This window comes from Patiria miniata, unplaced genomic scaffold (genome assembly GCF_015706575.1).
Source record: "Patiria miniata isolate m_02_andy unplaced genomic scaffold, ASM1570657v1 HiC_scaffold_29, whole genome shotgun sequence".
NCBI classification, from domain to species: Eukaryota; Metazoa; Echinodermata; class Asteroidea; order Valvatida; family Asterinidae; genus Patiria; species Patiria miniata.
Window position 1 is genome coordinate 1,225,420 of NW_024037068.1, and position 15,748 is coordinate 1,241,167.

General features: G+C 40.0%; 1 protein-coding gene and 1 long non-coding RNA gene across 2 annotated transcripts; one reads left to right on the plus strand and one right to left on the minus strand.

Moving 5' to 3' along the window:
- Window positions 1–30: 30 nt before the first annotated feature.
- LOC119735393 lies at window positions 31–2,136 on the minus strand. The gene is made up of 3 exons (XR_005272157.1): window positions 1,941–2,136; window positions 683–814; window positions 31–361 (listed from the first exon to the last, which is right to left on the minus strand). It is a non-coding gene; the product is annotated as an uncharacterized LOC119735393 (long non-coding RNA).
- Window positions 2,137–5,429: 3,293 nt separating this feature from the next.
- On the plus strand, window positions 5,430–14,489 carry LOC119736299. The gene is made up of 5 exons (XM_038210340.1): window positions 5,430–5,867; window positions 7,573–7,616; window positions 8,383–8,457; window positions 9,767–9,857; window positions 13,240–14,489. Exons 1-5 carry the CDS (start codon window positions 5,733–5,735, stop codon window positions 14,146–14,148), a joined length of 1,254 nt encoding a protein of 417 aa, XP_038066268.1. The 5' UTR covers window positions 5,430–5,732; the 3' UTR covers window positions 14,149–14,489.
- Window positions 14,490–15,748: the final 1,259 nt, after the last annotated feature.

Here is a 15,748-nt window from a genome sequence, read left to right on the forward strand (position 1 = left end):
TGGTAAATTGCTCAAACCACATAAATTGCACTAATAGGAATATAAACCACAGAGCCTGAATTGCATAGGGGTTCATCTAAAGGCAGGATCAATGCAATTTCCCCTCCTCTCCTAACTGGTTGGGTGCCTGTGATAGCTGGGTGAACCTCTCCATGACCTTATCACTGTCTCTCTCCACCAACCTGCTGCCACATTCCTGCAGCAATTTGTCCAGATGCCGCAACAGCTGTAGCCTTTAGTCAAGGCCCGCGTGGCTATACCAAGACTTGTGGGGGCCCCTGACATCGCTGCTGCCGTTCTTTGCTCTGCTGCTGTCTGCTCACCCAATCATCAAATGACTCCTGGCTCAGCCCAGTGTAACCTGACAAATGACATCATAACAAAATTGTAATACTACACAAATCTGAATCTTGAATCTGACAAGCCAAAGACTGCCTTTCACCTGGACCAGTTTGCCACAGGTGTCACGATTTTTTTCCAGCCAGAGAGCAGACAGTTTATCCCAAAAGCTCCCAGAAAAACCCAACGCACACACTCTTTTTAACATAAACAAATTGAACTTTAATAAACAAAAAGCTCCCATCGTCTGTGTCCATGTTCAAAAATTTCCACTAGAGCAAAACGAGAGTATATAATTTTCCTTGCCTCTACCCTGCTCCCTTACTATAATAGATAAGCCTACCTGCATCATCCCACAGGGTGTGGTTTCACATCCCAGCCATGTCTGCTGCTCCTTCCCTCGCAGTCTGGACTGCCAGTTTGCCTCCTCCCTCACCTCATCGGCTGCTTTCTCTTCATCTTCTCGCTCTAATTACTGTTAAAAAAAGAAGACAATTTTATAAACAGGCTTTTCACTACATAAAGTTTTCAAATTGTGTAGATTACAGTAGACTCCCAGGCTGCATTTTGGAATAATGGACGCGCTAGAGAAAACAAATATTGCTGTGCTCAAATCGTCGGTGAAGGCAAAACCTAATTTGAATAATATCACCCCGGCGCAAAAATTCCATCTTATAATTATTGCTGTGCTATTTTTGAGCATGGAGGTAGACTTAGGGCTCGGCAAGTAATCCTCGGTGTTTAGTGCACCCTCATCTGCTCATGCGTACTATACATCAAGATTACTAAAGACAGTCGCCGAACCGGCTGCGCACTGCGTGACTGCGTGACTGACATCAAACATGTTGATCTGCAGGTCACACTAACAGTAGGCATTGTGGCTAGCGTGATTCTGCATGAAAATCATTTCACTATACCATGTATACCATTACATATGAGCATTAAATTGACCTTTGGAAATTACATGACAAGTAGACGTCTCAGAAAGAAAGGAGCCATTTGTCTTAGTATTAAGAAGGTGAGTGTGCTTCCAAAGCGTAAAGAAACTTGCAACAAAGTCTGCATTTGAATATCGAAAGGAAAACAAAAGGTGATTTGTGAAGTGTAGGGCCCCTGTTTTGTTTTGATCAAATTAGACTAGAGTCAAAAATGTTTTTTATTGCTCAAAAATCACCTTTACAATCAAAAGCAATCTTTTCTCAGTTCTAATGACACCCGTTTTGCAATTTTGAACAGATTTTTGGGGTAGAAATCAAGATTTTCTTGCAAGGTTTGTGCCTTGTGATTCAGTGCGCCAAGCGTGCCCACGGAACATCGCGCAGTGATCGCCATCTTTATTTTATTTTCGGGTTGCATGTTGTCGCCGCGCGTGCTGTCATCGTCATTTTACCCCCAAATTTCCCTCAAAAAATCAAACCCTGCCTTCTATCTATGACCTGATGACATACCTGTTTATTGAGCATGTCGCCAACAAGTTTGGTAGGTCCAATAATTTTTAAATGGATTTTGTTCCCTTCCTTTAATAATAGTCCCGGGCCCTACAGCTACACCACACGATCGCCAAACAAAAAACGTTCTGGCGCGGGTGTAGCCTTGGTTACCTGGTTACGGAAGTAGTCCAGTAAATTGGCCACATTTTATGACAAATTCAGTGGATAGCATTGTTCACCTGTCGATGTCATTGCTGGTAACTTAGCTAGCAAAACACCTGCTTGGAAACAAAAAAAATCCAGAATTTGTTTCTTCGTGAATCACGTTGACGTCTTCCCTTTTTTCAGTTTTCACATCCAATAAATAGCGCCCTCTATTGATAAAATGAAGGGCGCCCTCCATTGACTTCCCGCGTTTGGGGCAAAAAGGGGGGCGAGTTGGTAATAGTGCTTGCTAAGGTCAGTAGAGGGCGCTGTTATATGTAATAGAGGGCGCTATTTATTTGCGCATGACCGATCCGAATTTAATAATCGGTAGAGGGCGCTGTTCATTTTGTCGATAGAGGGCGCTAAATATTGGACCCGTAAAAACATGATATCTAACGTAAATTCTGAAGTTCATGATCACTTTACCGATGGAAATTAATTTTGCGGACTAAATTGAAAAAGTGGGAAATGATGAACGAAAGCACCGTACTTCATCCTGAATTAAGAGGAAAACTCTTCAACTGTGCCAGGCAAAATTTGCATAATGTCTGGTTGAACATGATCTGAACAAAATCATTAAAAAATGTGCTATGGGGAATGTGCTTACTCAGGAAGGAGTAACAAAGAATGTCAATGTCGGACACGATGTTACTTTCAAAGAATCCGTTTACAAGAAATATGAAAATACAACAGATTTTAAATATTTCAGTCTGTATTCATGTGATTATTTTAGTCACCGCTCACCGCCCGTTTAGAAATAACAGGAGGGGGAGGCCAGAAAATCCACGACTAGTTTTAGGATTTCATGGACTGAACTCTTGCCAATTTGAGCGTGGATCGCCCGCATTCCTGCTGTGTGTGGGTGTACTGCAGTGATCATGTGCTTAACGATGCATAACACAACATGCAGAGTAATAATCTGTCCTATTTTGCTATGGTCCGACTAACGCCCTATGACATTTCCAGGAGCACTGGAGCCAAGTAAAATCAATGCTTCTGCATCTGATTCAGTCTATTTTAGTAAGGAATAAGCCTCAGTGGACCGTGGCCCCCACTGGCCCCATAGGAAAGTGCACATGTAAACTAAGTGTGACGTCATCAGTACAGAGGCTTATTTTTGTTACGCCGCGAACCACATGAAAGACAAAATGAGACAAAAATACGCAAAAATCCACTGTACGGCGAGCATTTACCTTACCGTTGCCATTGGCAACATTTTCGTCATTGCTTTCATTATCATTGAAACACCAACATTAATAAGGACACACAGTACATTGACGTCATCATCACAATGACAGACCGTCACCCGTGGGCAAAGAAAATCTTCAAAATTGACACTCGTCAATTGAAAAATAATGTTTGACTTGACACGAACACGCGGCCAGCTGTGGAATAAAAAATAACCACAAGCATTAACGTTTAAGTATAACTGAAGTTGTCAGTGGCGGCGCCAGACTCCCCAAAAAAATTTGGAGGCAGGAGGGCAAGGAATTTTTTTTTTGGAGGGGGGCAGTCTAAATGAATCTGATGATATCTAGGGGAAGGGGAAATTAAAGGAAGTATCAAGTGTAAATGAAAATCCACCATCACATCAGCATAAACGTCTTTAATTACTAGGTTTTTTGGTGATGATTTTTGTTTATGATTCTTCACTCTTCAACTTGTTATGAATCTTAACAGCGAAGAAAATGAACATAATTAATCTATTTGTAAAGTGTTGGGGGAGAACTGGTAAGTGGGGGCAAACTGGGGGTGGGGTGGGGGGGGGGCAAGGAAACAACTTGGGGGGGGGGGGGCAAATGCCCCTATGCCCCCGTCGTCAAGATCTTTTCCATGACTTCAGATAAAAGTTACTTCCGGTGTTAGAAATGAAAGACTCACAGTGCTTGGGTTTTGAACGTTCAACCAAAAAAGCTCGATTCGACATTTCGTGGAGTAAAAGGATCTCGCAATGACCTTGATCAGACCTAAACGGGGCACTCTCAATCCGCTCCTCTGGAAAACAAATTGCCCGAGGTTAAATGTTGACGGGGAGGGGGTGAAATACCGGGAACTTGTCTTTCGTTAATATTTGCACTACATTGGTTCATTATTAGACTTCAATCTGCAGCGGAAAATTAAAACGATGTTGGTTGGTCTGGAAAGATCTCGGAAAAAGCTCGACTTTTGTTTGATGAATATGTCATGTAACCAATGTTTTTTCTCCAAAATTTTGCACGCAGCAAGTATATACGCTGGTGTGCAGTGACTGTGCACGAAAATTATTGCATGCACAGTCATAAATTCAGCAATTCACCCGATGACGACTGAATTGAACCTGATGAGGCATAAGGCATATTATTGTATACGGCAACAATTTGCATAATAGTCACGTCAACCATTGACGACATGTCGTTTCCTGCGCAGTGGGCGGGGACTATAATGGGTCCCATTTGACACATTATGTAGCACGATATGAGACTGAGGGAACCCCCCCCCCCCTTTCCTTCCTTTGTGTTGGTCATTGTGTTACCAGAATCTCAGGAATTCTGTTGAGATAATTCTAGGGGGGAATAGTCTATGGTTTTCATAGGGTATAGCGAGATTGGGGGGGGGGTACCCCTTCGTCTCAATTCGTGCTGGGTATAATTTGACGTGGAGGCGGGCTGAAACCGCTGAAACTGTTGGCATTTTGAGATAGGCGGACGCTCAGTTCATGAATTACATCATCGTGATAACTAACGATTGCGCAAGACATCATTTCAATATTTGCAAGCAAAGAGCATCCAAGTTTAAAGTCTAACCGTGAAATTTAGGGCAAAATGTATTACTACCCAAGAAACGTAGCTATCCATATTGTATATATAAAACATGTCTGCAAAATTATTTAATAAATTGCAAGCAAGCACATGACAGTTTAATTTGAGTGCCGAATAACAGTTCTTAAACATGCTTTGCCGTATAGTTAGGCTAATGTGTTGTATATTGACTTTTTCGTTTTTGATAGCGAAAAGCACAACAACGACGTTAATTGACTATACGAATTCGGTATGTGCGTGTATACAAAAGCAATCTTCTGTTGACAAGACATAACTAAAACCACCGAGTGGCAATATGATCTTAGGTGAAACCGCAAAGACGTGTGCCGTCAATAATTTTCTAAGAAACACCGCGGCATCTCAACAAAAAACGCCTCTAACCATCTCCCGAACGGCCAAGGAAAACAAAAAGAAGCCCACCTGATATCGTTGATTAAAATTATGTACTGTATACAATTGCATTCATTCCCCACGGGCAATTTATACTGTAATTGATTTGTATAAACACGTCATGGCCTCCCTTTCTCTTGACTTTAATCAGCATAAGGAGAGTGTTGGTGACTTATCAGCAGCCGCGATACAAAAATCGGAAACACCAGCCCCGGTATGCGACCATATGAGTACGACCCACTTGAAAGCAATCTCGATCCTTCGATCGCACTTCAACTCCGCACCATCAATTTCCCAAACGCGGCCGGCCTCATTTTGAGTGGATGACGTCACGTCGATGTAATGACGTCATACTGCTAGCCGCGCTTCCACGCGCGAAATACCGCAAACGATAAAGATAATCATGACGAAGGCATATGTTTTTATTTAACAGTCCGTGGGTTGCATAAACGATCGGGATCGGTCGAGCAGTCACCAATTCCATCCTTGGTTGCGCAGGAATCGGTAGAAGTATTAAAGGAGACAGAATTAAGAGAAGTAGTTTCAGAAATTTTGGCAGCAAGGGGCAATGAGAGGAACGGAGGTTGTGTTACCGGGTAACGGCGCGATGGCAACCGGCGATGCGGTGCTGGCTACGGACTCTCTGCACCATATGGGACCGGTGTATATCGCGGATTCCATCAGGAAAACACGCCGCAGAAAGGTGAGGGTTTGCAAAGAATATTATTGTTTCATTTGAAAAGTACGAATTTACACGTCACACTCCATCGGTATGTTTTACCTTGGAAGGTTGAAGATGACTTAGATTGCTCCCAAATAAGAACTAAATAATTGGCCTGGTTTTTTTTGGAAGAGATTTAAATCGGTCACATATTTTATTGAAAAAGTTGAAGATGCTTCATCTAAGCACTCAAAATGAAAGACAAAAAAAAGTCATTTTTATTGGTGGGTTTGGAACGTTAAAATCCTTTCTTTACAGGGAATATGTAATATTTCCATAAACTCATCAACAAATGACAATAACATAAGTTTAAATGCGCTCACCCAAGCCTTAACTTAACATACGTTTTTTAAAAAAAAGTCGATACATTTTTTTGCAAAAATAATTTTGATATATATAATTTCTCGATTCACTTTTGCGAAAATAATTTCGGTAATAATAACTTATGCAAAGGATTTCAATTTAACACAAATTTTCTCATTTTGTCCATTCCAAATTAAGCAGGTAGTTTTCATACCCTATAATTGAAAATTACGATGAGTTTGCGGTAAAACAAAACAAACAAAAACCAAGGGTTGTGTGTTGATACAAATATCTCTGCGGTCGACACCAACTATTTCCTCAACAATGTCCGCTTTACATTAACTTCACTTGCAGTGCGTCGAAAATAGTCCCAAACCACAAAATGTGTTTTGTTTATTATTGCAAAGCATTGTGAAAATCTGCATTCCGGTTTCATATGACTTTTAAAAATTCTGGAGAAAAAAAATCCTATTTGGGTTAATTATGCCTACTTTTTATGACAACACTGGTAGAATTATACACCGGGGTTGAATCACCAAACAGAAGAATGCGACATCGCCTATTATTCTTGGAATCACACACTCACCACACCAGACATGACCTTCTAAACAGAAATACAACTGCGTTATTTTTACACACAATGGTTGCACAGGCCTACAGGGTGAGTCAAAAAAAAAGGGAAACACAAACGGCTCACCCATTTTATATATAAAGTTCTGCATGTAGCGCTTTCCAGATCTAGGATATAAAAGCTCCATTAATAAGCTTTGTTTTAGTGAAAGAATAATTCAAATCGCTCATGTACTTTTAAAGTTACGGAATTTTGAACACACGCCGTTGTTTAACCTTGTCCACGGATCACAATAAAGAGCCAGTTATCATGGTTATGAGAGTGTTCTGATGTGTGTTTTGATATATTATGAACAGTTTTCGTTTTGCTATCACAACATTTATTTAAAAACCTGCTGCTTCCAATGTTAAAATTACATGCTTTATAATGTCAAGAGTTTATAGTCTTGCCCTACCTTCTACTTGGCTGCCCCGGCCCGGAGACTTATGTGATTATTCTCATATCATTTACAGGATACATGGTTTCATTATTACTGAAGTGATACATATACCCTTTTGATCCGTGGACAAGATAAAAAAAAAAACCACCGGTGTTTGTGTTCAAAATTCCATAACTGGAAAAGTAAATTACCGATTTGGATAATTCTTTCACTAATAAAAAGGTTATTAATTGGGCTTGCATATACTAGATCTGGAAAGTGCTATTCAGAATGCCTTTAAAAAAATGAGGGCGCCATTTAAGTTCCTTTTTTAGGCCTAAATAAGTCATCTTTTTCATAAACTCTGTAATAATCCCATTTTTTGTTTATTGCAGGGCGGGTTGGAGTACCTAGTAAAATGGAAAGGATGGCCCACAAAGTAAGTTTTTTTGGTCCCGGCGTTTGTTTTTGTTTTTGTGGATGCAATGTCAAACGTTCAGTTTTGACATGGAAAGAGTTGATTGACAAACATCGTCGTATATTCCTCTCCTTCTGTGAGGGAACCGACTTTTGTGAAAAAAAAATTAATGATAAACCCTCCGATGGCCACAACAAACCCCAGTCTCGAGATTGTTGCGGCACATTGGAAAACATATATCAATCAGTTTTAACTGGGATCGAAAGTGTTCAATCACGAAAAATTTTAGTGTTTAAATTTTGCTGTGAAAAGCCAGCATAGGACATGTATTTTTACCGCCGCACAAATTAGAGAAATGGGTAAAGTAATAACAACCAGTCGTTAATCGTTTCTTCAAAAAAAATAAATCGAACAAACCAAGAAATGAGGACAGTAACGGTCTCTAACTCTAACTTATACTTGAGGAAAAATGATATGGTAAATGAATGTCTGTATTAAACATAACTTGGAGAATCAAATGTCATTTAAAAATTCTGCTTTGAACAACTAGTAAAATCTGGAGATATTGCACGGGAATAAAAATGTAATTTAACGAAAATGAAAGCAAAGATATAAAGAACTAAGGAAACAAGCAAACTAAAAAACCCAATCCCCCCCCCCAAAAAAATGTTCTGGTCCCTTATAAATTACGTTTGCACATTGTAACATAGTTGAGATGGATGTCGGTACATATGTAGTAAGTTGCAGAAAATAATGTTGATTTTCATTTGTTATTTTTTTTATGAAGATTCAACACTTGGGAACCCGAGGAGAACATTTTGGATGTGACACTGATCAAACTGTTCCAGCAACGAAAAGAAAGGTAGGCTTTAAATCATATTGAAATTGGGTATAGCATGCTGCCTGTGTTCAGTAAACGTACACAGGGCGAGTAAAAAAAAAAAAAGTAAACCCAAATGGCAGGACCAATTTTTTTACTGAAGTTCTGCATGAAGCACTTTCAAAATCTAGGATATGAAAGCCCAATTCATAAGCTTTCGTTCAGTACAATAATAATCATTCAATAAACTTTTCAAGTTATGGAATTTCATACACAACCTCCGTTTTGAGGTTCTGTCTCCGGATCACAAAAAAAGGTAAGTGTTCTTTCAGCAAAACAAAAACACACACCTTTCTTGTGATCCGTGGACAGAACTTTAAAACGGAGATTGTGTTTAAAATTCCGTAACTTGAAAAGTACATGAGTGATTTGAATGATTCTTGTACTGAAAGAAAGCTGATTAATTGGGTTTTCAAATCCTAGATGTTGAAAATGCTACACGCTGAGCCTTATTAAGAATATGGCCCTGCCATTTGGGTGTCTTTTTTTACTCACCCTGTGCAGCAATGTATTTATGTAAATCGAAAGATACTTTTGTTGTCAATATTGCTATTTTCCTGACGTCATTATTGGTCGATGATAAATGTTAATCATTTTCATTATAGTGCCGTCAAAGAATGTTTATTTGTTCAAAATGTGGGCGGTATCGTGTTTGATGAGGCCGATGCATACGACTACTGCTGTCCATACTGCTAAAGGCGGTTCAATTCATAAGATATTGCTTCCCCCCCCCCCCGCAATCTCATTTTTTGGGGCACAAATGTGTTGTATGTGAGTGCCCTGAAGTACACAGATGTATTTATTAAAATAAAATGGTTATTAAAATGCATCAAATAAATGACCCATCGCCAAATCACCAAATCTATATGGTGATTGTGGAACATCTTTGAGAATTCGGGATATATTCAAAAACGAAAATCTCATCGAGAAAATAAATGATAAGAACAATATAGTCCATTCTTCCGTGTGGTAAAACGTAATTTATCCCTGAGGCAGTTCAAATTGTCGGTAGAATTTAACAGCTGTTTCACAACGTACGAAATCTGCAATATCGATATAAGACTACACGAAATACCGGGAACCACGCTATTACGAAATAACCATCATATCGTCATAAGAAAACGGCATCCAATATTAATATCCGGTATAAGTGAGTGTCTCCCTTGAACATCCCCCGAAGAGGTTGACAGTTTTTAGTCACAGCAATAACTCAACTGCTCATCTTAAAAACACAGCAATACTTGCAATCTACTTGTATCAATTACCATGGTTCGTTTATTGCCAATGACAGGGCTCGACAGCGTAAACTCAACGTGCGGCGTGGGACGTGCCACGGGGGCCGATCTGCGGGCGAACGCCCACAGCATGCGGTGATGCTCAAGGTAATTATTTATAGGCTCTTTTCTGCCTGGCTGAATCTGATGGCTCAATCGCGGTTTTTCTTGGATGAATGTGGGTCAAATCAAGCAACTGTGAAATAGTTTCTGATAGAGGTGCAAGAAATTATCAGTATCGGTGGTAGGATTCAATGAATTGAAGAAAATAATATCATTCCAAAATAGCGTGAAAAACAAAGAAGAAAAACAACATGGCGTGGAAAATACCAAATATAATTCCTTAAATTTAAAACACCAACTCTCAGTGAGTAAATTATATACTGGGCAAAAACTACAGCCTTCCCCCCCCCCTTTAATATATTTTAAATATAAAAAATTCTACATTTTGAGAGTGAAGTAAATATTTATATTGAGCCATTTTTTTGTCATTAGGCCTATCATGTTAATACCCGAAATCATTCAAATATCATTTTGTGACTTGGATGACTGCCCTGTAACGTCACGCCGAGAGACCCCCCGGGCAGCCCAAACATTTAAACATCTTTTGCAGATTGTTTTGCCTATAGGCTAAATAGTATAGGCCTGTGTCAACACCTTTAAACCAGTTATTTTTCAAGGCATGCAGTGCAGAAGGGAACCGTTTGATAGCATCACGTGACCACAACATCCCGTTTCGTCAATTTTCCTCCAACGTAAAAACCAAATTAACACAACATAGGTATATAAGCCAAGTTCGGGTGGGATAGAATTATACAACAAAAATAATACCCAACCTGTTTCTTAGAATTTAAAGATGTGGTACAAGCAATATCGTTGCGGTATAACACTGTTTTTCAATATGGCCTATATATATACAGTCCTATTGCAATCGGATATAGCTTCGACTCCTAGCTCCTTAAATTCGTATAAACATTAATAAATGGCAAAGCGTTTCCCGTGTGCAATGGAACTATTATTTTCTATTTCACGTAAATTGCAAATTATAGGAACCACTACAATGCGGTTGTGGTGTGTTTATCAACACATTCTAAAAGCCTTCAGTGTTTATACATGTACTAGTAATGCATCAACATAACATCATGCATTACGTAGGCAGCACGCGTTATTTATGGTAGATAAATTTCCCGAACTCCCACGCGCGCGAAACCATTCCGCTGGAGAATACAGTGCCACGTTGGCCGAAGAATAGTTCTTACAAACAGAATCATAATTATAAGGTTTCATTCGTCATACTGGACCGCAACTATAACAGCTGAGAAAGTTGAACGAAATTTGGGTCCAGAGCCTATTTTTGAAGACTAAAATAATTCCCGGACTTTCCTCGTGAAGTCGATGCTCTGTTCCAATAAATCACCGTTTGCTTCCAAATTTAAGATTTTCTAAAAGGACTTTTCGAAATCCTTCCAATATCACTCTGTATCCTATACTTTGTATAGCCATTCAAAACTATGCAGAATGAATTGCTAATAAATGCCCGAGTGATATTTACACAATAGCTACAAGCAGTGAGAAGGAGGGGGCAATGCCAGTGCCTTTTCCCTTTCCACAATACCCGTTATCCATTGGGCAAATTCACTCAAGCAATATTAAAGGTAATAATTATACAACATTTGCTTTTGCTGTAACTTTCAGAAATGGATGGATTTGGGGGTCAGTATTTTATAGCAATATTGTTACACTGACCTTTTTAAAGTTGTGTGTTCCCTGACCGTAATTCAGACGAAACGGAGCAATCCCGTAGGGGAATTGTCAGGTCAGGGAACCAGACTAGCTGGCTTGCACCCGTTCTCGGGTGTAACAGGCTGCAAACAAAATGTGGACTAACTAAATTTGGTAAATAATATTGAGGGCAGTATTTGAAAAAAAGTCAGTGTTTTTCCATCGATCATCGGCCGAACATTGTTGGAAATGGAACGAAAATTCCAGTTTTCTTGAAAATGACAGCACACCAGGTGCCATGATTTCACAGGATGCTTGAGACTATTATTCACTTACAGTCAAGTAAGGAACTTAATAATTTGGTAGTTTTGTTTTTTGATGTTTGCAAATGTTGTCTATTACCTTTAAAAGTAAGGCTTATGTTATGCGTTTGATGTGGCGGATTTTATGTTCAGGGCCGGGGAGAAATGAGGTGTTTCCTTTCCAAAATGACCAGTAAATCCGACATAAGTTCTTAATCCAGTTGCTAGAACTTTTAGGTCCTAAACTGGGGGGGGGGGGGGGGGGGGGGGTTGTTGTGTTGTGTTGTAAAATGTCGCCAGGGACGACTGACGTTCTGCCCCTCTCGATCCCCCTTCCTGCTGGATATGCCACTGTCTGTTTTGTGCCAGCGTAATGAAATTTAGGACATCTTGATATCAAAAATGCAAAAATGAAGTGAACTACCAGAAGAGTAAACCCTAAAAATTAACGATCCAGACATTTTTTTTGCCATATGGCTGTTTCAACCGGCATGCCTGATTGTCGTAAGTCAAACGCCCACATATATCGACTTATCGTGGGCGGGCGCTTATTATTTTGAATGATTAATTAGCGAACACACACACACACACACGCTTCACCGTGGGAGTCAAACGCAGCGCATGCAACGCCTCGACATCGCCGGTGTCATGTGGAAATCCGACTCCTATGAAAATCGGACCCCTTTTCCCAATTATTGGTTAATCCCTCGCAAGTGACAGGTCACTCTCCCATAATGATCCTAAAAATAGCATATTATCGTACTCACGCATGTGCAGTACTACCAATGAGTCCACATATCACGGAGTCGGATATTCACGCTACACCTGCGCCCCGTGTACGTCAGCTGTGAGGCGCGTGTATGGCCTTGTTGCATCTGCACGCGCTGTGACCGTGTTCGCACCTACTTACAGCCAGTTAGTTAATCAAATTTATCACCGTAATGACGATTACATGCAACATTCGATCGATGTCGCGTGACTCAATTCACATTGTCAGCAAGTTGTTAATGTTTTTTGGAGTGACGACAGTTTTCATCGGTTGCTATTAGGCCTGTGTTTCCATTCACCACTGCAATAGATTTCATCGGTTGCTATGTGTAACCAATCAGCACTCCAGACTCAAGAACCATTGAGTTTCAAGAACATAGGTCTGGGCGCTAGATAATCCGATGTAAACAATTCCGGGATGCCACGCCAACGTATATGCGAATTAATAATCAGCTTTTGGAAGCAAAGCAAAAATTAATATAAAATTTGGCATTCTACGTGGGCCTTTGGGTCATTCGGTAAAAGATCATAACTATTTTGGTTTGGGGCCAATTGCTTTTGAGGGTTATACTAGAAGGGTACAGACAGTTCGAATCTTACGTTACCAGCCGAACCCATCCCTTCCCACCCACCCCCTGGCTACGTCATTTGCCTGCTTTTCTAAGATCGATATAAATTTTCCCCCTGTTTTCTTTCAGGATGGTAAGAGATGCTACGCTACTAAGAAGGATCGGACGGGAAGTAAATCACGCGGTTCCATCACCCAATCACAGCCATCACCTCATCGACACGAGACTGCGACCGCTTCGTCTCCACGCTGTCACTCAACCTCCAAAACTGACACCTATCTATCCACTACCGTCCATCAGCAACGAGTACCCGACACTATCAGCGCGACCACCGAGCGGAAAACGGAAGACAGCGACCGGGAAAACGCCAACACGGCCCCACGGCAGCTGGACTGCCTGCGAGGGATCAAGTTTAAACTTGGCTGGCGGTACAACGACAGGCCGACAAGTACGGGCGAACTCGCACGGCCCGTCATCACCAGCGCGCCCTTCACCAGGCATGACGTCAATGCCTTGACTTCGCCTGCCTCCGGGACCAATATCTCGGCGGTAATTCCTCCCTTCCTCCTGAGGGACTCGCATCAGGAGGCAACGAGATCGGATTATACGCAGATCGGGAGAATAACTCCTGCAAAACCGGCTTCGGGCTGTATCGGCAAGAGAGTGAATCTGGCCTCTCGCGAGATAACACAATTAGAGGATGGCCTCAAGTTTACCGATAGTCAATCGGATGGTTCGAGGCGCGAAACGTCAATACGCGGATCGCCATCGGACGATATCTGTCAGTTGGCGGGAAATGTTCCCGCCATTGCAACAGACGGCGCCAGCAATTGCGGATGTTTCCGGACAGATGTGTGGAATGACGTCAATACAGAACGGAGGGAAGCACGTGAAAATATTGATTTGAGAAGCGATTCTGTTGACGAAGTCGACAATAACAACAGTTGGTCAAGTTGTACAGGACGCACAGAAAAGGGAATCGGAATGATACTGCTGAGAGAACACAATGTTTGGAATGTCAAAAGTCAAACATACTGAATGGAACTTTAAATATGACAGCAATGGAATGATCTATAGAATTAGCACCCCCCCCCCAAAAAAAAAAAACCTGCAGTAAATTTCATTTGCTCATTACACAAAGAAAACAGCATGAATATTTATTCAGAACATTACCAAACGGACTGCTAAAAGAACTTGCCTGATGTATTCACACCAAACAAACATTAAAAAGCAGCCTGCCCTTTTGAAATGTTCATAGTTATTAAGATCATTTGGTACTTACGTCTGTTTCAATAATCTACTAAGTAAAAGTTATGTGCAAAACATATGTTTTTCGTCACCGTTTTCACTAAGAGCCACATACATGTATGTGGCAATAATTACCATTTTTTTCGATTTTGATTTTTTTCTCTCAATATTTTGCTTTAAAACAATGTACTTCACCATTTTGTCATGTTTCTGTAAGCGAAACATCATTAATTTCCAAGTTAGATTAATATTGCAAGGGGCAGAAATCTCGACAAATGCATTTTGCGTTTTCACGAAGAACCACATACATTTTCTCCCTTTGAACGCATACAAAACCCACTGTACGGAAATACGTAAAAGTAGGTCAAATGAGATTTCCGTTTTCACATGTTTGTTACATTTTCAGCTGCGCGCGCGTACTGACGCGCGCCTATGGAAATACACGTTGAACAGAAAGGGCCAATATGTCGGAAACCTGAATTTGCGTTTTCACGAAGAGCCACATATCTTTACTAATTAATTTTCACCAATTAACTGCTGTATTAAGTCTTATTTAAGTTATTACTGGATTCATGTAAAAATTCAGCTCTCGTAGAATCGTGTGGTGGTTTCCTTGCTGCACAAAGTTGTTGCAGAAGGTTGTTGGTTTTAAAATATGAGAAACTTCTGCGATTATCTCGAAAACGCTCTCTTAAAAATCCACATATGTGGCTCTTCGTGAAAACGGTGACGATATGAGGCACAAAAGAAAAATCACGGGAGTTTATTTTGAATCTAGAAAACTTTATTGGACGACAGAAAAAAAAACCCACCGTTTAAAAAAGCAAACATTATATTTGAAAATTCTATAATTACAATTCCGTAATATTTTAGTTTATTCCAGTGTTCTACATGATACAATGATGGATTTTAAATTACTCATTAAAAAAATAAAAATTATGCAAAAATGAAAAATAGGAAGGAAAAAAAAACACTCTGTACACTGCAAAAACTATTTTTGTTACTTTAAACTGGAATTGACTGAAACTATTTTGTTGAAAATGTGGATACATCATGTACAAAATATACAAAAAAATATATTTACAAAAACAATGATATTTTATTTTGATGAGAAAAATAATAACCAAAGGGCTATTTTGGTTTAATGCAAGTTGGACGGATCACTGAGAATGTCATCACTGCAACATCGAATTATATAATGTAAAGCTGATTAAAACACAAATTAAAAAGGACTACAGTATCGAGTTTTGCAACTAGTTTTTTTTTTTACTTGTTTGAAGCACCGTCACAAAACTATAAAGTCCCAGGATGGTATTTGACATTTCACCATGGAAATAGCTTTTGCTACACATGCACTGAATCAGAGATACCAAGATCACACACAAGCTTG

Bases quoted from the DNA above. Each gene is read 5' to 3' on its own strand.
- LOC119736299 (XM_038210340.1), top strand. From the start codon at position 5,733: ATGAGAGGAACGGAGGTTGTGTTACCGGGTAACGGCGCGATGGCAACC. The intron at 5,868-7,572 runs GTGAGGGTTTGC...TGTTTATTGCAG, and splicing joins GGAAAACACGCCGCAGAAAG to GGCGGGTTGGAGTACCTAGT. The intron at 8,458-9,766 runs GTAGGCTTTAAA...TGCCAATGACAG, and splicing joins TTCCAGCAACGAAAAGAAAG to GGCTCGACAGCGTAAACTCA.